Below are 24,504 nucleotides of genomic sequence, written 5' to 3'. Positions count from 1 at the left end.
TAGCTGCTGTGTTGAGAATAGACTATGATGAGGCAAGGAATTAGGGAAATTATAGTTAGGAGACTACTGCCGTAATATGGGCAAGAAATATTGGAGTATGGACCAGAGTGGCAAGAGGGGAGATAGTGAGAAGTAGGATTTTGGATATATTTTGAAAGCAGAACTAAGAGGATCCACTGAAGGACTGAGTGGTGAAGTATGAAAGTAGTCAAGGCTAACACCATGGTTTTAGCTTGAGCAACTGGAAGGGTGGAGTTGCCATTTATTAAGATGGGGAAGACTGAGGAGAAACGTATTACCAGGGGCAGATGAGTTTGGCTTAGGGCATATAGACTGAAGGGTAAGGTATGTGAGAGAGACGTTCAAGGAGGTGGTAACATTCTGGATCATGAATACCTTAAGAGCTGGTATTTTTATTTTTCCTGAATATGATGAGAGCCTATGAAAGCTTTTCAGTAGGACTGAAAATATAATGATTTTTTTTAACACCTAATCTTCAAAGGTTGAAAGAACTTACACAAAATTCATACAAGTTTAAAAACAAAGTCAGGAGACACCATCACGAAAGTGAAAAGACAGTATACACAATGGGAGAAAATATTTGCAAATCATATATCTAATAAGGGAATTGTATGCAGAGTATGTAAAGAACTCTTATAACTCAACAATAAAAGGACAAATAACCTGATTTAAAAATGGACAAAGCGGGCTTCCCTGGTGGCGCAGTGGTTGAGAGTCCGCCTGCCAATGCAGGGGACATGGGTTCGTGCCCCTGTCCGGGAAGATCCCACATGCCGCGGAGCGACTAGGCCCATGAACCATGGCCGCTGAGCCTGCGCGTCCGGAGCCTGTGCTCCACAACGGGAGAGGCCACAACAGTGAGAGACCCACGTACTGCAAAAAAAAAAAAAAAAAAAAAAAAAAATGGACAAAGCATCTGAACAGGCATTTCTCCATAGAAGATAAACAAATGGCCAATAAGCACATGAAAAGATACTTAATATCATTATCCATTCGGGAAATGCAAATCAACTTCATTGAGATACCACTTCACACCCACTCGGATGGTTATAATCAAAGAGACAGATAACAAGTATTGTCTTGGATGTGGAGAAGTTGGAACTCTCATACATGGCTGATGAGAATTTTAAATAGCAAAGGTGCTTTAGAAAATAGTTTGGCAGCTCCTTCAAATGTGACCCAGCAATTCAGTCCTAGTTTTGCATACCTAAGAGAAATGAAAACTATGTGTACACAAAAACTTGTACATGAATGTTCACAGCAAGTTTATTCATAACAGCCAAAAAGTAGAAACAATCCAAATATCCATCTGCTGATGAATAGATAAATAAAATATGGTCTATCTGTAATGGGATTTTATTCAACAGCAAAAAGAAGTGAAATTCTGATATGCACTAAACATGGATGAACCCTGTAAATATTACGCTAACTGAAAGAAGCCAGTCATACAAGACCACATATTTTATGGTTTCATTCATATAAGATAGCAAGAATAGACAAATCTATAGAGACAGAAAGCAGATTAATGATTGCCTAAGACTGGGGGGGTTTGGGAAGAAATGAGAATTGACTGCTAGTGGGTACAGGGTTTCTTTCTGGGGTGATGAAAATGTTCTAAAATTGTGATGGTGGTTGCACAACTCTCTGAATATACTAAAAAACATTGAATTACACACTCTAAATTTGTAAATTATATGGTATGTGAATTATATCAATAAATCTGTTAAAAAAGACAAAGTTAGGACCAAGCAAACCAAGGAGATATGATTTTTAATAGGCGATATAGATATAACCAGATTTTTTTTTTACCAGAATTAAATGGTAGACAGTACAATGTGGTCTTCTTTGATGAGGATCTATAGTATTGGTACTTTGTGTTGCTGAGTGTGTGGGGGCAAGGACTGATAAACTGCTGAGCAAAAATTTCTGTGGTATTTTTAATTACCCAACCAAAATTCTTGCCAATCATCCTACCTCTTCACAAACATATGCATCATATTTCTGTCTTGTGCAATCACTCTTGCAGCAAAGAAGAAGATGGATTAGGAGTGATTAGATTGAAGGGATGACTATTGTGTCATTCCAAGTGAGGCATGATTAGGACCTGAACTTTAGTGGCAAGGATTGCTTAGAATTAAAACTTGAGAACAATTCAAGAGTGATAATCAACTGTTGTTAATGATTGGATGGTTAAGAGAGGAAGATGGAGTCCATGATGACCCTCAGCCCTCTGACTTAGGAAACAGGATGAATGATGACTCATTCACTACGTGAAGGAACACAAATAGAAAAGCAAGAGTGAGTTGGAGTGACAGGTCTGGAAAACACTGAAATACCTACAGCACTTTGAAGTGGAGATATCTAGCAGGCATTTGTATATCCCAGCCTGGAAAGCAAGGGAAAGGTTCTGGGCTGAAAGCATAGTTGTTCTCTTGGGAAAGTGTGTAGAGTGAGAAAAGAATAGTTTTAGTGTGATAGGCTCCTTATAGTTATGCTTGCATCTAAATGATGAGAAATTTCTGAAGAAAAGAAAATCAATGACTGTTATTCTTGGGTGAATTATTCTTCCTTGGTGAACAACAGCGAAAATTCTAAGGCTAAATTATTAAGAAAATATAGCTTTGTTGATTTATTTTTTTAAATAACTGATCTAAACTTCTCACGGGCTTTGATCACCTTTCTCCCCTGTTTAGCAGGGAAATGATGAGTTAAAGTTATTAATGCCATCCAGTTACTTCCAGGTAAAAGTCTCTTTTGGGTAAAAGCTGAGTCTTTCATATTTTCTCCCACTCCATATTCCTGAGGATGATCATACCTCTTGATTTGCCTGGGACAGTCCCAGTGTGTGCCTGCTGTTCTCACATAATCTTTTATAGAGCTTCCTTTTACTCTCAGAAAGGTCCCAGTTTGGACAAATCGTCACCCTAAATATAGGTGTATAGGCCAGAGGTGGGGGAGGGGTGAAGTTGGGTCTTGAGGGTGTCTGGGATCCACAAGTTGTCTCTGAATTTTTACTGATTTGTTCTGCAGGTTTCAAGACTAGTTCATACCTGGGCTGGACTCTACTGATAAAGTCATTGATGAACTTACAGCTGTATTTTGGGCCTGAAGTCCTCCATTGCTGATTTTTCCTCACCTTAGCTTTTATTGCCACCCCAAACCCCTTAAGTCTCATTGAAGTCCTCCATCCAGACTTTGACTTAGTTGCCTTTCTACAACCTTCGTGGTAAACTCACCTAGACACAACAGCCCTATGCCGGGTATTTTGGTTCCAATTTGACCACCTTCTCTGCATTGCCTTTGGTATGTGGAACCTTGAGAACTAGTTTACAGTATACAGGAATTAAGGGACTCTTAGGAGGGCTGAGGCCTCCTCTCTGCCTGAGTATCCCAAGCTCTTATTTTTATGTTGAGTTTCCTCCTTGTGTGGATGTTTTCTCCTAGAGTTCTAAACAGGGAGTTTGGCACATGCCCTCTACTTTGGGCTTTCTCTTCACCTCTTCTAATGTCATCATCACACCTATTACCCCCACCTCCAGATTTTGGGCTTGAAGGAGAGAAGTCAGTCCCCATTGTCTAACTGCTTGTTTCCTAAGCCTGTGTCCCCTTTATCTTTCCAATAAACCTTTAGGCTGGAAGGCATAGAGGGGGGATCTATCTTAGGTCACATGAGTTCTTACAGTAAAACTCTATAATTCATGTAAAACTCTGTGGTTCTGTCTACAAGCCTTAATCTATATATGTTAATAGGACCTTGAGGAATGTAGCAGGATGTTAAATGTGCTTTCATGTAGTCTTAGAGTTTGACCTTAATAGATGAGAACAAAATAAAAATGACAATTACCCCCATCCCCTATTCTGTGTAGAACCATCTATGTAGAATTTGTAATAAGTGAGATCAAAACCTAATTCTTTCAACATTAGACCATCACCAATCTCTAAGCTATTTAAGAAAAGACAAAGAATGCACTGAGAGGATGAAATGATCAAGAATGTTTCTTTGATAAGAGTTATTGATGTCATATGCAAGGAGAGGAGAAAACTTCTCCCTCACCTCAACACAAGAGAGAAGCTCCCAGAGATCCATTTGGAAAGTTCAACGTATGTTCCCTGGAATTTGGTTTCTGACTCACACCTGGTAAAGCTAAAAGCAAGAAAGTCTGTTAGATGCTTTGGAATGGCTGATAAAGAGGACACTAGAAATACTTTCAGAGTTTGGCACAGCAAAGATTTGTGCATATTGCCCAGACGTCAGACATAGATCCCACAGAAGGGATCATCTTGAAAGGGATCATGCCAAATACGACTTCCTGGAAAGGACAAAATAAACTTGACTGAAGGAGACTGGAAATTTTACCATCAAATTGAAAAGCTGAGGACATCATAAAGAGCAAGTGAGACAGCCCCAGAGATAGGGAAATCCTATCACCAAACCCTTCAAAATACTTCAGGTTTGGGCTTCCCTGGTGGCGCAGTGGTTAAGAATCCGCCTGCCAATGCAGGGGACACAGGTTCGAGCCCTGGTCCAGGAAGATCCCCCATGCCGCGGAGCAACTAGGCCCGTGCGCCACAATTACTGAGCCCGCACTCTAGAGCCTGCAAGCCACAGCTACTGAAGCCTGCGCACCTAGAGCCCGTGCTCTGCAACAAGAGAAGCCACCGCAGTGAGAGGCCCACGCACTGCAAGTAGGCCCCACTCGCTGCAACTAGAGAAAGCCCGTGCACAGCAACAAAGACCCAACGCAGCCAAAAATAAAATAAATAAATTTATTTTAAAAAAACTACTTAAGGTTTGAAAGAGTCAGCATTTGGTTATCTGTCATGCCCAAAGGGCACCAAGGACATATTAGAATAGTATCAGTTAAGAAAGACCTTTCCTACAGTTCCTTCCTGCTACTCCAATGCCAAAGGATCCTAAAGAGTAGTTAACAAATGGGGAAGGAAAAAGAGCAAGAAATAGAGGAAAAAAACAGTGATGGTTGCTTTCCTCACTGCAGGCTATGAGTCTAAATCAGACCTCAGTTGGGAAAAGGAAGAGGTTTAAGTTGGATAATAAGAGTTTAGTGTTGTGATATTATGCTGGGCTTTTTATTACCTGAAAATGTCTATTGGGCTTCCCTGGTGGCGCAGTGGTTGAGAGTCCGCCTGCCGATGCAGGGGACACGGGTTCGTGCCCCGGTCCGGGAGGATCCCACATGCCGTGGAGCGGCTGGGCCCGTGAGCCGTGGCTGCTGAGCCTGCGCGTCCGGAGCCTGTGCTCCGCAACGGGAGAGGCCACAACAGTGAGAGGCCCGCGTACCGCAAAAAATAAATAAATAAAATAAAATAAAATAAAATAAAAATGACTACTTATAGGCCAGAGAATACCACAAAAGCAACAGAATACACCTGAAAGGGGCAAGAAAGTACTATTTTGACAGGATGAATTTATTTTTTTGTATCTGATTCCTTTTTCCAATATTTTTTATTGAAGTATAGTTTATTTACAATGCTGTGTTAATTTCTGCTGTGCAGCAAAGTGATTCCGTTATACATATATATACATTCTTTTTAAAATATTCTTTTCCATTATGGTTTTTTATAGGATATTGAATATAGTTCTCTGTGCTATACAGTAGGACCTTGTTGTTTATAAATTCTATATATAAAAGCTTACATCTGCTAACTCCAACCTCCCACTCCATCCCTCCCCCAATCCTCTCCCCTTTGGCAACCACCAGTCTGTTCTCTATGTCTGTCATTCTGTTTCTGTTTCATAGATAGGTTCATTTGTGTCATATTTTAGATTCCATGTATAAGTGATATAGTATGGTATTTGTCTTTCTGTTTCTGACTTATTTCACTTAGTATGATAATCTCTAGTTGCATGCATGTTGCTGCAAATAGCATTATTTTGTTCTTTTTTATGACTGAGTAGTATTCCATTGTATATATGTACCACATCTTCTTTATTCATTCATCTACTGATGGACATTTAGGTTGTTTCCATGTCTTGGCTATTGTGAATAGTGCTACTATGAACATGGGGGTGTATGTGTCTTTCTGAATTATAGTTTTTGGGGTTTTTTTTAACATCTTTATTGGGGTATAATTGCTTTACAATGGTGTGTTAGTTTCTGCTTTATAACAAAGTGAATCAGTTATACATATGTTCCCATATCTCTTTCCTCTTGCATCTCCCTCCCTCCCACCCTCCCTATCCCACCCCTCCAGGCGGTCACAAAGCACCGAGCCGATATCCCTGTGCCAAGCGGCTGCTTCCCACTAGCTATCTACCTTACGTTTGTTAGTGTGTATATGTCCATGACTCTCTTTCGCCCTGTCACAGCTCACCCTTCCCCCTCCCCATATCCTCAAGCCCGTTCTCCAGTAGGTCTGTGTCTTTATTCCTGTCTTACCCCTAGGTTCTTCATGACATTTTTTTTTCTTCTTAAATTCCATATATATGTGTTAGCATATGGTATTTGTCTTTTTCTTTCTGACTTCACTCTGTATGACAGACTCTAGGTCTATCCACCTCATTACAAATAGCTCAATTTCGTTTCTTTTTATGGCTGAGTAATATTCCATTGTATATATGTGCCACATCTTCTTTATCCATTCATCCGATGATGGGCACTTAGATTGTTTCCATTTCCAGGCTTGAATTATAGTTTTTAACAGGGTGAATTTAAAGAGGAAATATGAAGGAATAAAATACTTGTTTGCATACTGAGTTCAACTTTTCACTAAAGCAGTAATAGGAATTTAAAAATCATTTTCTCACATTCAGTTTTCAACTCCACTGTCTTGCTGGGGATTCAGAAATTCCACTTTGGTGGTCAAAGGCTGAGGGTTTGATTCTTTTGTATTCCTCTTGTAATAGCTAATCCTCTTTTACACATTTCGATAAGATTGGGGTCAGTCTCATTTGTGAAAGTATAAAATAGAACAGAGTATTAATTTTTTTAAGTATTATTTCTAATGTTACTTGAGATCCTTACCACAAGAATCCTGGAAAACAAGGGACTTCCCAGGTGGTCCAGTGGGTAAGACTCCACGCTCCCAATACAGGGGGCCCAGGTTCGATACCTAGCTGGGGAACTAGATCCCACATGTATGCCACAACTAAGAGTCATGCTGCAACTAAGAGTCGGCATGCCTCAACTAAGAAGTCCACATGCTGCAACTAAAAAAAAAGATCCTGCATGCCACAAAGAACATCCTGCGTGCCACAACTAAAACCCAGCACAGCCAAATAAATAAATAAATATTTTCTTTAAAAAGGTAATGAGGTATCATTTCTTAAAAAAAAAAAAAAGAATCCTGGTAAACAAGATTGCTATTCCTTTTCCATAAATGAGATAATCAAGACTCAAGACAGGTAAAGTAACTTTCCCAAGGCCACTGAAGTGTAAGTAGCAGAACTGAGCTTTAAATCAACGTCTGTCTGATTCTAAATACTAAGCTTTGTCCTCTACACATACTATCTCACACTGATGAACGTATAAGTATATTGCCCTTTATTATGAAACTATTTGTTCATATAGATATGTTAGCATTTTTTCTAACTAGCTTTATTTTTTCTATAGGATAATTGATTGCATAAAAATGTCTTTAAGTATTATTTGAGGATTCTCAAAAGTTACTGAAAGAGTAAAAGAATCCCATTAATTTGTTCTTATTCTAGCATGATGATGTTAGCAGACCAAAGTATTTCTCCAAAACCAAAGAGTACTGCAAGTTCAGAATCAGGTAATTAGTAATGAAACTAATCATTTTCATAATCCTCTATTTATTTTTAACATCTTTATTGGAGTATAATTGCTTTACAGTGTTGTGTTAGTTTCTGCTGTATAACAAACTGAATCAGCTATATGCATACATGTATTACCACATCCCCTCCCTCTTGCATCTCCCTCCCACCCTCCTTATCTGACCCCTCTAGGTAGTTGCAAATCACGGAGCTGATCTCCTGGTGCCATGCAGCTGCTTCCCAGTAGCTATCTATGTTACCTTTGGTAGTGTATATATGTCAATGCTACTCTCTCACTTCATCCCTGCTTACCCTTCCCCCTCCCCATTCCTCCAGTCCATTCTCTACGTCTGTGTCTTTATTCCTGTCCTGCCCCTAGGTTCATTAGAACCATTTTCTTTTAGATTCCATATATATGTGTTAGCATACAGTATTTGTTTTTCTCTTTCTGACTTACTTCACTCTGTAGGCCAGACTCTAGGTCCATCCACCTCACTACAAATAACTGAATTTCATTTCTTTTTATGGCTGAGTAATATTCCATTGTATATATGTGCCACATCTTCTTTATCCATTCATCTATTGATGGACACTTAGGTTGCTTCCATGTCCTGGCTATTGTAAATACAGCTGCACTGAACATTGTGGTACATGACTCTGTCTGAATTATGGTTTTCTCAGGGTCCATGCCCAGTAGTGGGATTGCTGGGTCATATGGTAGTTCTATTTTTAGCTTTTTAAGGAACCTCCATACTGTTCTCCATAGTGGCTGTATCAATTTACATTCCCACCAACAGTGCAACAGGGTTCCCTTTTCTCCACACCCTCTCCAGCATTTATTGTTTGTAGATTTTTTGTTGATGGCCATTCTGACTGGTGTGAGGTGATACCTCATTGTAGTTTTGTTTTGCATTTCTCTAATGATTACTGATGTTGAGCATCTTTTCATATGTTTGTTGGCAATCTGTATGTCTGCTTTGGAGAAATGTCTGTTTCGGTCTTCTGCCCATTTTGGGGTTGGGTTGTTTGTTTTTTTGATATTGAGCTTCATGAGCTGTTGTATATTTTGAGATTAATCCTTTGTCACTTGCTTCGTTTGCAAATATTTTCTCCCATCTGAGGGTTGCCTTTGAGTCATGTTTATGGTTTCCTTTACTGTGCAAAAGCTTTGAAGTTTCATTAGGTCAGCTTTGTTTATTTTTGTTTTTATTTCCATTTCTCTAGGAAGTGGGTCAAAAAGGATCTTGTTGTAATTTATGTCATAGAGTGTTCTGCCTATGTTTTCCTCTAAGAGTTTTAGAGTGGCCTTACATTTTACATTTTACATCTTTAATCCATTTGGAGTTTATTTTTGTGTATGGTGTTAGGAAGTGTTCTAATTTCATTCTTTTACATGCAGCTGTCCAGCTTTCCCAGCACCACTTATTGAAGAGGCTGTCTTTTCTCCATTGTATACTCATGCCTCATTTATCAAAGATAAGGTGATCGTATGTGCGTGGGTTTATCTCTGGGCTTTCTGTCCTGTTCCATTGATCTATATTTCTGTTTTTGTGCCAGTACCATATGGTCTTGATTACTGTAGCTTTGTAGTATAATCTGAAGTCTGGGAGCCTGAAGCCTCCAGCTCTGTTTTTTTTTCTCAAGATTGTTTTGGCTATTTGGGGTCCTTTGTGTTTCCATACAAATTGTGCAATTTTTTTGTTCTAGTTCTGTGAAAAATGACATTGGTAGTTTGATAGGGCTTGCACTGAATCTGTAGATTGCTTTGGGTAGTATAGTCATTTTCACAATGTTGATTCTTCCAATCCAATAATATGGTATATCTCTCCATTTGTTTGTATCATCTTTAATTTCCTTCATCAGTGTCTTATAGTTTTCTGCATACAGGTCTTTTTTCTCCTTAGGTAGGTTTATTCCTAGGTATTTTATTCTTTTTGTTGCAATGGTAAATGAGAGTGTTTCAATAATTTATCAGATTTTTCATCATTAGTGTATAGGAATGCAAGTGATTTCTGTGCATTAATTTTGTATCCTGCTACTCTACCAAATTGATTGATTAGCTCTAGTACTTTTCTGGTAGCATCTTTAGGATTCTCTATGTATAGTATCGTGTTATCTGCAAACAGTGACAGTTTTACTTCTTCTTTTCCAATTTGGATTCCTTTTATTTCTTTTTCTTCTCTGATTGCTGTGACTAAAACTTCCAAAACTATGTTGAATAATAGTGGTGAGAGTGGGCAACCTTGTCTTGTTCCTGATCTTAGAGGAAATGGTTTCATTTTTTCACCATTGAGAACGATGTTGGCTGGGGGGTTGTCTTATACGGGCTTTATTATGTTGAGGTAAGTTCCCTCTATGCCTACTTTCTGGAGAGATTTTATCATAAATTGATGTTGAATTTTGTCAAAAGCTTTTTCTGCATCTATTCAGATGATCATATAGTTTTTATCCTTCTGTTTGTTAATATGTTGTATCACAATGATTGATTTGCATATTTTGAAGAATCTTTGCATTCCTGGGATAAACCCCACTTATCATGGTGTATGATCCTTTTAATGTGCTGTTGGATTGTTTGCTAGTATTTTTTTGAGGATTTTTGCATCTAGGTTCATCAGTGATATTGGCCTGTGGTTTCTTTGTGACATCTTTGTCTGGTATTTTGTTTGTTTTTTTTGTTTTTTTGCAGTACGTGGGCCTCTCACTGTTGTGGCCTCTCCCATTGCGGAGCACAGGCTCCAGATGCGCAGGCTCAACTGCCATGGCTCACGGGCCCAGCCGCTCCGCAGCATGTGGGATCTTCCCGGACAGGGACATGAACCCGTGTCCCCTGCATCGGCAGGCGGACTCTCAACCACTGTGCCACCAGGGAAGCCCCTTTGTCTGGTTTTGGTATCAGGGTAATGGTGGCCTCGTAGAACGAGTTTGGGAATGTTCCTCCCTCTGCTATATTTTGGCAGAGTTTCAGGATAGGTGTTAAGTCTTCTCTAAATGTTTGATAGAATTTGCCCATGAAGCCATCTGGTCCTAGGCTTTTGTTTGTTGGAAGATTTTTAATCACAGTTTCAATTTCAGTGCTTGTGATTGGTCTGTTCATATTTTCTATTTCTTCCTGGTTCAGTCTCGGAAGGTTGTGTTTTTCTAAGAATTTGTCCATTTCTTCCAGGTTTCCATTTTATTGGCATATAGTTGCTTGTAGTAATCTCTCATGAGCCTTTGTATTTCTGCAGTCTCAGTTGTTACTTCTCCTTTTTCATTTCCAATTCTATTGATCTGAGTCTTCTCCCTTTTTTTCTTAGTGAGTCTGGCTAATGTTTTATCCATTTTGTTTATCTTGTTAAAGAAGCAGGTTTTAGTTTTATTGATCTTTGCTGTTGTTACCTTCATTTATTTTTCATTTATTTCTGATCTGATCTTTATCATTTCTTTCCTTCTGCTAACTTTGGGTTTTTTGGTTCTTCTTTCTCTAACTGCTTTAGGTGTAAGGTTAGGTTGTTTGAGATTTTTCTTGTTTCTTGAGGTAGGATTGTATTACTCTAAACTTCCCTCTTAGAACTGCTTTTGCTGCATCCCATAGGTTTTGGGTCATCCTGTTTTCATTGTCATTTGTTTCTAGGTATTTTTTGATTTCCTCTTTGATTTCTTCAGTGATCTCTTGTTTATTTAGTATTGTATTGTTTAGCCTCCGTGTGTTTGTATTTTTTACAGGTTTTTTCCTGTAATAGATATGTAGTCTCATAGTGTTGTGATCGGAAAAGATACTTGATACAATTTCAATTTTATTAAATTTACCAAGGCTTGATTTGTGACCCAAGATATGATCTATCCTGGAGAATGTTCCATGAGCACTTGAGAAGAAAGTGTATTCTGTTGTTTTTGGATGGAATGTCCTATAAATATCAATTAAGTCCATCTTGTTTAATGTATCATTTAAAGCTTGTGTTTCCTTATTTATTTTCATTTTGGATGATCTGTCCATTGGTGAAAGTGGGGTGTTAAAGTCCCCTACTATGATTGTGTTACTGTCGATTTCCCCTTTTATGGCTGTTAGCATTTGCCTTATGTATTGAGGTGCTCCTATGTTGGGTGCATAAATATTTACTATTGTTATATCTTCTTCTTGGATTGATCCCTTGATCATTATGTTGTGTCCTCCTTTGTCTCTTGTAATAGTCTTTATTTTAAGGTCTATTCTGTCTGATATGAGAATTGCTACTCCTGCTTTCTTGTAATTTCCATTTGCATGGAACATCTTTTTCCATCCCCTCACATTCAGTCTGTATGTGTTCCTAGGTCTGAAGTGGGTCTCTTGTAGACAGCATATATACTGGTCTTGTTTTTGTATTCATTCAGCCAATTTATGTCTTTTGGTTGGAGCATTTAATCCATTTGCACTTAAGGTAATTATCGAAATGTATGTTCCTATTACCATTTTGTTAATTGCTTTGGGTTTGTTTTTGTAGGTCTTTTCCTTCTCTTGTATTTCCCGCCTAGAGAAGTTCCTTCATTTATTGTAAAGCTGGTTTGGTGGTGCTGAATTCTCTTAACTTTTGCTTATCTGTAAAGGTTTTAATTTCTCTGTCAAATCTGAATGAGATCCTTGCTGGGTAGAGTAATCTTGGTTGTATGTTTTTCCTTTTCATCACTTTAAATATGTCCTGCCACTCCCTTATGGCTTGCAGAGTTTCTGCTGAAAAATCGGCTGTTAACCTTATGGGGATTCCCTTGTATGTTATTTGTTCCTTTTTCCTTGCTGTTTTTAATATTTTTACTTTCTACTTAATTTTTGATAGTTTGATTAATATGTGTCTTGGTGTGTTTCTCCTTGGATTTATCCTGCATGGGGCTCTCTGCACTTCCTGGAATTGATTAACTATTTCCTTTCTCATGTTGGGAAGTTTTCAAGTATAATCTCTTCAAATATTTTCTCAGTCCCTTTCTTTTTCTCTTCTTCTTCTGGAACCCCTATAATTCGAATGTTGGTGCGTTTAATGTTGTCCCAGAGGTCTCTGAGACTGTCCTCAATTCTTTTCATTCTCTTTTCTTTATTCTGCTCCCTGGCAGTTATTTCCACCATATTATCTTCCAGCTCACTTATCTGTTCTTCTGCCTCAGTTATTCTGTTATTGATTCCTTCTAGAGTATTTTTAATTTCACTAATTGTGTTCTTCATCACTATTTGTTTGCTCTTTAGTTCTTCTAGAGCCTTGTTAAGTGTTTCTTGTATTTTCTCCATTCTGTGTCTGAGATTTTGGATCATCTTTACTATCATTACTCGAATTCTTTTTCAGGTAGGTTGCCTATTTTGCCTTCATTTGTTTTGTCTTGTAGGTTTTTACCTTGCTCCTTTGTCTGTAACATATTTTTTTGTTGCTTCATTTTTGTTTTTTTTTTTTTTTTGATGTGTGGTGCTGTATTCCTGTCTTACTGGTTGTTTGGCCTGAGACATCCAGAACTGGAGTTTGCAGGCAATTGGATAGAGCTGGGTCTTGGTGCTGAGATGAGGATCTCCGGGAGACCTCACTCTGATTGATATTCCCTGGGATCTGAGGTTCTCTGTTAGTCCAGTGGTTTTGACTTGGAACTCCCACCACAGGAGCTTCAGCCTGACCTCCAGATTGGGAACCAGGATCCCACAAGCTTCGTGGTGTGGTTAAAAAAAAAATAAGAAGAAAAAAAAGGAGCAGTACAGTATCAAAGAATAAAAAAACAAAATAAAATTAGAAAGATGAAAAATATATTAGGAAAAATAAAACCATAATTGAAACATCTGCAACAAGGTAAAATAAAACCACAACAGAAAAAAGAAAAAAAAAAGGGTGGGGTGGGGTGGGGGTACAAGCCAGAAGGAGAGATCACCAGTCATTGGGGGTTCCTCCATCCCCTTAGGTGTCCGTGGTCCCCCACCGGTGGCAGCTAGATGCCCTAGTTGTGAGGAGATGCGAATTTTGTTTCCTCCTAGTACACCATCTTGACCCTGACTCCCTCTATTCATTTTTGTCACGGTGCTGCAGTATTTGTTAAGAAAACTGGTAGCCCAGGAAATTGAGTGCTTTTTAGTGTGGTTGTATTTAAGAAATGAAGATATGTGAGGTTAGGTCTTAACTATCCCCACAGCACCCATCATTAATTCATTTAATAAACATTTACTGAGTATGTATTCTGTACTAGGTATTACTATATATACCGATAGGGAGTGATGTATTTTCCCTGACCTTGTAAATTTCATTCGGAGGAGAGGAAGATAATCAGTAAACAGATGCATTGGAGTTATGTGTGATGGTTGAAAAATAAAAGAATCAACAAAGTGCCTTGCATTTTTGGCCCTCTATTATTTAGTTTACTATTAGAATAAACATAGCAAGACCTTTACAACCTTATTAACATCTATTGTATTTCAGATTTCTATTTTCTTTATTTTCTGCAAGAAGTTTTATAGCATCTGTTTGGGGATAAATTTAAAGAATTGCTTGTTTTGCTCCTGATAGATATAAATGTTTGTATGAACTGAAAAAAAAGAGTTTTTATGGTGTTGTCTTCACTTTAAGCGGTTGTCTTAATGAGCATTTAGAAAATGCCAGGTATTATGTTAGGAAATGTGGGTATAAAAATGCTTAAGATGGTTTCTGTTCTAAGGGAAATGAATCTAGTGATAAAAACTAAACTTGTAAAAGCACACATCCTTGGAAAGAGTAGCACCTACTACTTTGGAGGGTGAGCATTAGAAGGAAGATTTGCTTTACAGATCACAATTAAGGAACTTGTGAACAAAGGAAGAAAGATATGAAAGGGAAAGTTGGTAAGGGTATCAAAAACAATCATGATTTTACCTAGTTCTTGCCAGATTTTGGCTGTGGAAAATATTATTTATAAAGCCTGGTAGTAAGGCAGAATATTGATTCTGTAATTATGTATGCTTGTGTATTCTTACTTTTATGTGGTTGATTGACTTAAAATTTCAAATTAAATAAATTACATCTTACTCTAGAGTTATTTTTTACACATTCCTTAATTCAGCAAATCCAAGTTTGTTCCAGTTGTTTGTTAGGCTCTTTACTAAGTGTTAGGAAACCAAGAAATGACTATATTCCTGCCCTCAGGGGTTCATAGTCTAGTAATAGAAACAAACAAACAAGAAATTACTTCTCAGACATCTCCTGCTCAGTCTTCTTTGCAATCTTATCTACTGCTATTAGCTATTAAATGTGGGAGTTCTTAAAGGCTGATTCCTAGATTTTAATTTCTGTTCAGTCTACTCCGTGATATGTATAAGTGTCCTATAGAAGGTAGGGCTTCCAAATTTTCCATTCTAGACTCTCCTCTGAGGTAAGACCCTTATATGTAGCTGCCTTCTGGACATCTCCGCTTGGATGTTTCAGAGACACCTTATCTCATCATTCGTTAATTCCACTCATTCAACGAATATTTATTAAGCACCTACAGTGTAACACAAACTGTTTTAGTTGCTGGGGAACATGACAAATTTCTTGCCCTAACAGAGTTTATATTATAGTGGAGAAAGAAAGAAAATAAACAGATAAAAACAGATAAACAAATACATATATCACAACATCAAAAATAAGAGTAATGAGGGAAAATAAAGAAGGGTAAAAACAGAGTGTGTGACTAGGGATGCTGTTTTAGACAGGCTAATCAGGATAGGCCTCTCTGAGGAGGTGACATTCACACAGAGCTTGAATGAAGTGACAGAGTGCGCCATGTGAAAATCTGGTGGCAGAGCATGCCAGGCATAAGGGCATCACAAGTGAAAAGACCATGAGATGGGAATGTGTTTAGCATGTTGGAAAAAGAGAAAAGAGGCTAGTGTGACTGGAGAAAGATGAGGAAATAAAAATGAATGGTTGAAATTGTAGTCGGTGAGCAAGTGGTATAATGTAGTCTCATATGCCATCACAAAGAGTAGGGATTATTTTCTAAATGTGTTGATAAGTGCATCTTAGAGCAGAGGAATGACATGATCAGGTACATATTTTAGAATTATCACTCTGGCTACTATGTGGATAATAGACTAAGGGGTAAGAGTGGAAGCAAGGAAACCTTGTGAAATAAACTATTGCAATGGTCAGATAATGGTGTTTGAGACTAAAGTGATAGCAGTGGTCTGATTTGGAATATATTTTAAAGGCAGATGGGCCAGGATTTCCTGAATAGGTTGGTTGTTGGGTAAGAGAGAAAAGTCAAGAATGACTCTTAAATTATTGGTTTGAGCAACTAGATGAATGGTGGTATCATTTCTTGAGATAGGAACATCGTAGGGCAGAGCAAGTTAGGAGAATAATTAAGAGTCTTTGGTTTATGCATATTAAATTTGATCTGTCAGCTCATGTACATAATGTTACATGAAAGAATGGAAACACAAATAGGTATATACTCATTTATTTTATATATATATATAAAGTTCAAGAACAGGCAAGACTTATTCTGGCTAACAGAAGTTAGAATAGTAGTAATCTTTAAAAAGGGGTTGCTGACTGGGAAAAAACATATAGGAAATTTCTGGGGTGTTGGAAATATTTTATGTCTTGATCTGGGTGATAATTATATGGACGAATACATGTAAATATAAGATTTGTTCCCATTACTGTACCTATGGAGTACCTTAAGAAAATATTAAAACATTAAGAGGATTTTTAACCTTCAGCTGGAGATGTTGTGAAAGCAGTTTGTGACACAGAGTCTGGAGTTCAGGGCAGAGACTGGGGCTGCAGATAAATATTTAGAGTCAGGTATAGATGCTTTGAAGCCGTTAGAGTAGGTGAGTCACTTAGGAAGAGAAAAGAAATAGAAAAGAGACATGTAAAAGAATGTAAATGGAACACTTCAACATTTAGAAACAGCTGTAACAAAATATTCCAAGAGATCAAATAAAACAAGGGTTGATGACTGAGAATTGTTACAACCAAGACCTAACCTAGTCTTCCTCCTCCAGTGTCCTCCGTCTCAACAAATGTAGCTTAATAAACCAAAACATGGGATCATCCTCAACACCTTCCTGTTTGTCATTTCTGTCTCTAAGTACTAATTTTATCTTTTACAGAACTCTCAAACCTACAGCTTCTCTCTACATTGGGAGATGAAGATGAGAGGAATGATTAGCCTCAAAGTTTACCAGATTTAGCAAATAAAGATACACAATGCCCAGTGAAATTAGAATTCAGAAGCAAATAATTTTTAATATAATTATGTCATGAACATTGCCTAGGCTGTACTATTACACAGAAAATACTTAAACTAAAAAGAATTTGTGATTCATCTGAACTTCACATTTAAGTGGGCATCCTATGTTTAATCTCTGCAATGAGGCTGGAAATATGTAAGCAATACAGGGATTATAAAAATAGGATTTTGTATGCCAATTTAAGAAGCTTAAGTTTTAACTTGAGGGCAGTGGAAAGCCTTTAAAGAGTGTTAAGCAGATGATATTAGATTTGTATTTTAGGTATACAGTGTGGATAGTGGACTGCAGAAGGAGGTGATTTGAAAGGCTATTGGGATCTATGTAGCAGGAAAGGTTTTGGGGTACAGATAAAGTTTTTGGTAAGATGAAAGAGGCCTGAGTATGTTTTAAGTGCTGGTAGGAAAGTTGGAGTAGAAAGGGAGAGAGTGAAAATACAGGATAGTAGAAATGGAAGGATAATTAATGAAGAATTCTAATCACATGCAACTTTCTCTACTAATTGAAAGGTAAATCTTTTATATACAGTTTATTTACTTCTGTGAAACCTGGAGCTCTTGAGATAAAGGTATTTTTAAGAATTCTTTCTCCTTTCTGTAGCAAGTCAGGTTGTTCAACATACATTAAGTTTTTCTTCTAAAACTATTACAAAATCATAGTCATTAAAATCCATTTTTTCCTCAAATTTGAGTTCTCTTTTCTGTACTTAGAGTTCATGACAGGTTAAATAATGAAAATACTAAAGTATATTTTTATTATAGATAATGCATCTTGTGGAGTTTTACTTGCTGAGAAAAATTACCCTTCAACCCCTCAAAAAACAAAGAAAAAAGCAAGTATTGAAGCAGAATAACCTTATAAACCATAAATTTCATTAATATGGGACATACTATTTTCTTTTAAACAACACTTTTATAGGAATTATTTTTCAGCTATTTAAGCCAATAATGGAAAATATTTTTGGAGCTTAGCAATTAGATTGCATTATTGTTGCATGAATATATACTCTATATAAAGTTAATGAAAGAGGATTAAAACTTTAAAATTTTCCAATTTCCTTAAATTGGATGTCTATTAATAATTTAAAGTGAAAATAACACATTTGCTTTGTAGCCAGAACAGTGTTCTATACGAAGGAACTGAAAATCAGTACATTAGGCCTGGAATCTAGAGGTCTTTGGGGAGGAATTCAGACTTGATTATGTATATAACAGGAGCTACTCTCTGAGTGGCTACTCAGAGTAAAGTATTATTATCCTTTTCATTATATGTTTTTTATAGCATTCCTATCAGGTAAGTTTTTCATTTGTTTTATTTTTTAGCAATTTTATAGCTGAGAAAAATGAGATTTAGATATTAACCAATATGCTTGAGGAGCTTGTGACAAGTCTTTCTCAATCTAAAACCTGTACTTTTTCCACTGTACCGTATGGTCACTATATACTTTGGGGAGCAAATTGAAAGAGGGCAAGAGTGTCAGCAGGAAGATTCATTAATAGAAAGTTGCAAAGGTTTTTGGTGGGAGATTGTGGTGGCTTTAACTAGGATGTTTTGTAGGAGAGATGGAATAATATGCGTGGATTGAAGATAATTTTACCTATAGAGTTTATGGATTGGACATAGAGGATGAAAGAGTGAGAGGTGTCAATAAAGGCTTCTAGGTTTGTGTCTTAAGCAGCTTTGATGGATAAAGGTGCTATATAATGTGATAGGAAAGGCAGGAGATCTGAAGGCACATAAAGATGAAAATGTTGGAAGGGCCATTAGCTGTAAGTTTCCAGGTCAGGAAAACAGAACAGGAGTATACAATATTATAGATATTTTAAAATTCATGGTAATGGGTGAAATCACCTGGGAAAGAGTATCTAGAGAGTAAGGAAGAAAAGGGGGTCCAGGATCAATTCTTGAAAAACTCTACAGTCACATGGAAAAGGAAAAGTGGGCAGAGAGAACAGGGAAAATAAACAGCATATGGTATCATAGAAGGTAAAGGAGGAGAGCTTTTGCTCCTTAAAGGGAGAGTAGCCAACTATGCTGGGTGCTGCTTGGAGGTCCAGTGTTATAAAGAATTTTGAAAAATTGGAAGACTTCCAGTTTCTGGTCCAACATGAAAGGAACTTAGAAGTCACTACTCTGTCCTAACAACAAGTAGAAACCTGAACAAACTGAAAAATAAGCAACTCTTTATAGATCTTTTGAAGAAGTAAGTAAGGTCACATGGTCAACTGCTACACCAAAATATGGAAAGACAGACAGGTGGATATATAGAATAATGACTTACCAGAGCAGAAACACATGAACAGAAACCTCCCTGTGAACCAGTGCTGGGGTGGGAAACCCAAAAGTGTGATTGATTAATTGCTAAAGGCTCAGTGTGGACAACTCTGAAAGTTAAAAACTCAAGAGGGACCCAGTCATCAGAGGAACCTCCACACTTTTGTGAGTTTTACCTCCAGAAACTCTACCAGATCCTCACAGTGAAAATCAGAGAAGAATACCCTCATGCTTCTGGTAGTGGAAAGGGAAAAGGAACCATTTTGAAATACATCAGAATATTCTGTTCTTCTTAACAAAGCCTGCCCTCAACAGAAAGTGTTTTACAATAGCCTAACTTGCTGGGGTTTTATCAGAGCCTAACCTACCTGGGGAGGGGAAGTACCTGATTCCAGCCAGCTCTCCACTTCCAAGTGGAGGAAGGAAATTATTCAATTCCAGCTCCCTCTAGCCTTCCACATGGGTGAATGGAAGTACCCGATTACTACAAGATGGTCCTTTCTAGCCATCCTGTCTCAACTCAAGGGGGAAAAAACTGAGAAGAACCGGTGATGTTTGCAGTCCAGGGGCACAGGCTCAATAAAAGACTGAGACCTAATCATAGAACTGTAGAATGCTTCTCCATCCCTACAATTTATCAGTGCATTACTAAAGACGTATTCACCACAGTTGCTATTACCCAGTACATCATGTCCACATTTTAGCAAAAAATTACAAGCCATACTAAAGGGCAAAAATTACTGTTTAAAGAGGCTGAATAAGCATCAGAGCCAGAGACAGATGTGGCAGTAGTGTTAGAATGATCAGACCAGAAATGTAAAATAACTATGATTAATGTGCTAAGGCAGTTATAGGAAAAAGTAGACAACATGCAATATAAGCAGAGAGATGGAAATTCTAAGAAATAATCAAAGGAGTGCTAGAGATCAAAAACACTATAGCAGGAATGAAGAATGCCTTTGATGGACTCAGTAGTAGAATAGACACAGCTAAGGGAAGAATATCTGAGTCTGAGGACATGACAATAGAAACTTCCCAAACTGAAAAGCAAAGAGAAAAAAGGACTAAAAAAAAAAAAAAAAAAGAACTGTGGGACAACTACAAAAGGTGTGACATATACATAATTAGAATTCCAGATGGAAAGAAACAGAGAAAGGAACAGAAGCAACATTTGAAACAATAATGACTAAAAATTTTCCAAAATTAAAATGTCAGACATTAAACCACAGATCCAGGAAATTGAGACAATACAAAGCAGGATAAATGCCCCCAAAACTACATATAGAAATATCAGATTTGAACATCAGAAAATCAAGCAAAGAAAATATCTTGGAAGAAGCCAGAAGGAAAAACACCTTACCTATAGAAGAGCAAAGATAAGATTTACAGACCTCTCCTCAGAAACCATTCAAGCAAGAAGAGAGTGAAGTGAAATATTTAAAGTATTGAGAGAAAACAACCACCAACTAGAATTCAGTACCCTGTGAAGTTATCCTTCAAAAGTGGAGGAGAAATACATACTTTCTCAGACAAACAAAAATTGAGGGAATTTGTTGCCAGTAGGCTTGCCTTGTAAGAACTATTTAAAGTTCTTCAGGAAGAAGGAAAATAACATGTCAGTATGGGTTTATCTATCTTAACAAATGTACCACTGTGGTGTAGTGTGTCAATAGTAGGGGAGGTTGTGCATGATTGGGGACAAAGGGGTATATGGGAACTCTGTACATTCAGCTGAGTTTTGCTGTGAACCTCAAACTGCTGTAAAATATGAAGTTTGTTAATTTTTTAAAAGTCAATTGCATTTAGGATCAAGAAGGAAATTGATGACTTTGGCAATAATAATTTTAGTGGACTAGTAAGGAAACTAGATTGGAATAGGTTAAAGAGTTATAGAAATTGAGAAAGTATAAAATATATAAAGAAGCAAATTGGGACATAAACAATATAAAATGTGTGTGTGGAGGGGAAAGTAAATGTGTAAAACTTTTTAATGCAATTGAAGTTAATTTGTTTTCAGCTTAAAGTAGACTATTATAAGATGTATTATGAATGCCTTAGGTAATCAAAAAGCAAAAATCTGTGAGAGATACACAATGATAAAGAGAAAAGAATCAAAGCATACCACTAGAAAAAAAAAACATCAATTCACAAAGAAAGACAGCAATAGAGGAAGAAAGGAACAAAGGAACTATAAAATAATCAGAAAGCAATTAACAAAATGGTGATAGTCCTTACTATCAATAAGTCTGCACCTCTCAGTAATTATTCTAAATGTAAATGTTTTAAATTCTTCATTTAAAAGATATAGAGCAGCTAAATGAAAACAAAATAACTATATGCTGTCTACTAGAGACCCACTTAAGCTTTAAGGACACTAAGGCTGAAAGTGAAGGGATGGACAAAGTTATTCCATACAAATAGAAACCCAAATAGAACAAGGGTAGCTATACTTATATGAGACAAAATAGATTTTTAAGTCAAAAGCTGTAATAAGAGACAAAGAATGCCATTATATAGTGATAAAGGGGTCAGTTCATCAAGAGGATATAACAATTGTAAGTATATACTTACTGAATTTTGAAGCACTGAAGTATATTAAACAATTATTAACGGATCTAAAAGCAGAAATAGGCAGCAGTGCAATAAGAGTAAGGGACTTCAATACCTGACTTTCAAAAATGGATAAATTATCCAGACTGAAAATCAGTGAGGAAATAATGGACTTGAACTACACTTCAGACTAAATGCACCTAACAGACATATACAGAACATTCCACCCAACAACGGTAGAATCCGCATTCTTCTCAAATGCACAGGAAACATGTTCCAGAATAGATCATACGTTAGGTCACAAAACAAGTCTTTAACAAATTTAATAAGATTGAAATTATATCAAGTATATTTTCTGACTGCAATGGTATAAAACTAAAAATCAACAATAAGAGCAAAGCTGGAAAACTCAAATATTTGGAAATTAAACAACATACTTATGAAAAACTGATGAGTCAAAGAATAAATCAAAAGAGCTATTAAAAATATCTTCGGGGGGGGGCTTCCCTGGTGGTGCAGTGGTTGAGAGTCTGCCTGCTGGTGCAGGGGACACAGGTTCGAGCCCTGGTCTGGGAGGATCCCACATGCCGCGGAGCAGCTAGGCCCGTGAGCCACAACTACTGAGCCTGCACGTCTGGAGCTTGTGCTCCACAACAAGAGAGGCTGCGATAGTGAGAGGCCCACGCACCGTGATGAAGAGTGGCCCCCGCTTGCCACAACTAGAGAAAGCCCTCGCATCGAAACGAAGACCCAACACAACAAAAATAAATAAATTAATTTAAAAAATATATCTTGAGGGCTTCCCTGGTGGCGCAGTGGTTGAGAGTCCGCCTGCCAACGCAGGGGACATGGGTTCGTGCCCCGGTCCAGGAAGATCCCACGTGTTGCGGCACGGCTAGACCCATGAGCCATGGCCGCTGAGCCTGCGTGTCCAGAGCCTGTGCTCCGTTAACAGGAGAGTCCACAACAGTGAGAGGCCCGCGTACGGCAAAAAAAAAAAAAAATCTTGAGACAAATGAAAATGGAAACACAACATACCAAAACTTATGGGATACATCAAAAGCAGCCTTACAAGAGAAGTTTATAGCATTAAACACCTACATTAAGAAAAAATTAAGACCTCAAGTAACAGCCTAATCTTATACTTCAGGGAACTAGAAAAAGAAGAACAAACTAAGTCCAAAGTTAGCAGAAGGAAGAAAATTAAAATATTAGAGCAGAAAGAAATGATCTAGAAACTAGAGAGACAATAAAAATGATTAACTAAACTAAGAGTTGGTTTCATTAAAAGATGAACAATTGAGAAACTTCTATCTAGACTAAGAAAAAAAGAGAGATGACTCAAATTAATAAATTATAAATGAAAGAGGAGGCATTACAACTGATAACACAGAAATGCAGAGAGTCATAACAGACTTCTATGAATAATTATATATCAACAAATTTGATAACTTAGAAGATATGGATAAATTCCTAGAAATGTACAACTTACCAAGACTGAATCACAAAGTAATAGGGAATCTGAACAGACCAATAATGACCAAGGAGATTAAATCAGTAATTAAAAATTTCCCAGCAAAAAAAGGAACCAGCTAGCTTCACTGGTGCATTCTACCAAACCTTTAAAGAATTAATATGAGTCTTTCTCAAACTCTTCCAAAAAGTTGAAGAGGAACACTTCCAAACTCATTTCTGAGGCCAGCATTACCACGGTTACTAAATTCAGATCAGGGCATTGAAAGAAAATTACAGGCCACTATCCCCACTGAACATAGATGTTAAAAATCCTCACCAAAATGCCATCAAACCAAATTTAAGGACACATTAAAAGGACCATATACCATTATCAAGTGAGATTTATCCCTGGGACTCAAGGATGGTTCAACATAGGGAAATAAATTCATGTGATACACCACATTAACAGAATGAAGGGTAAAAACCATATGATCATTTCAATAGATGTTGAAAAAGCATTTGACAAAATTCAACATCGTTTCATGATGAAAACTCTCATTAAATTAGGTATAGAAGGAATGTACCTCATCATAATAAAGGCCATATATGACAAGTGCATAGCTAACATCATAGTCAGTGGTGAAAAGTTCAAAGCCCTTCCTCTAAGATCAAGAATAAGAAAAGGATGCCCACTCTTGCCACTTCTACTATACTATTCAACATAGTATTGGAAGTCCTAGCCAGAGCAATTAGGCAAGAAAAAGAAATAAAAGGCATCCAATTAAGAAAGGAAGAAGTGAAATTATCTCTGTTTACAGATGACTTGATCCTATATTGAAAACCATAAAGACTCCACCAAAAACCTTTAGAACTAATAAACAAATTCAATAAAATTGTAGGATACAAAATCAACATACAAAAATCGGTTTCATTTCTATACACTAACAAAAAACTATCTGAAAGAGAAATTAGAGGGCAATCCTGTGAGATAATAGAAAAAATATATATACTGGTCTCTGCCCCCAGTTTCTGGCACAGAACTCCTAAACCCTTATAATTTCCTAAGTGTAAGAATGCTAGGAGCATCTCTTTGTTTTAGTATGTGGTCTTTGACCTCATCCCTGACACAGGACTCCTACAACCTTGTAAACTCCTAAGTGATAAGAGTACTAGTGGATATTTTGTTTTAATGAAGCAACTCTGGATGGGCTTCTGGATGGCTCTGGTATAGGGACTGGTCACCAGAAAGATGAAGCCATGATTAGAAGCTTGGAAT

The 24,504-nt window shown here is 37.3% G+C and overlaps 1 protein-coding gene across 1 annotated transcript in view; it reads left to right on the top strand.

Annotated features, from left to right (window-relative positions):
- The window catches only part of MEIKIN (meiotic kinetochore factor), a 127,991-nt gene that overhangs the window by 28,299 nt on the left and 75,188 nt on the right, over positions 1 to 24,504 (top strand). Inside the window, exons 7-8 of the mRNA XM_079918641.1 lie at positions 7,691 to 7,755; positions 17,711 to 17,781. Coding sequence (XP_079774767.1) covers positions 7,691 to 7,755; positions 17,711 to 17,781 — 136 coding nt within the window. The remainder of the gene's footprint in view (positions 1 to 7,690; positions 7,756 to 17,710; positions 17,782 to 24,504) is intronic.

Source organism: Stenella coeruleoalba (assembly GCF_951394435.1).
Source record: "Stenella coeruleoalba genome assembly, chromosome: 3".
Lineage (NCBI taxonomy): Eukaryota > Metazoa > Chordata > Mammalia > Artiodactyla > Delphinidae > Stenella > Stenella coeruleoalba.
The sequence above is the reverse complement of the archived record's forward strand: the minus strand, read 5'-3'. Positions and strand labels throughout refer to the sequence as shown.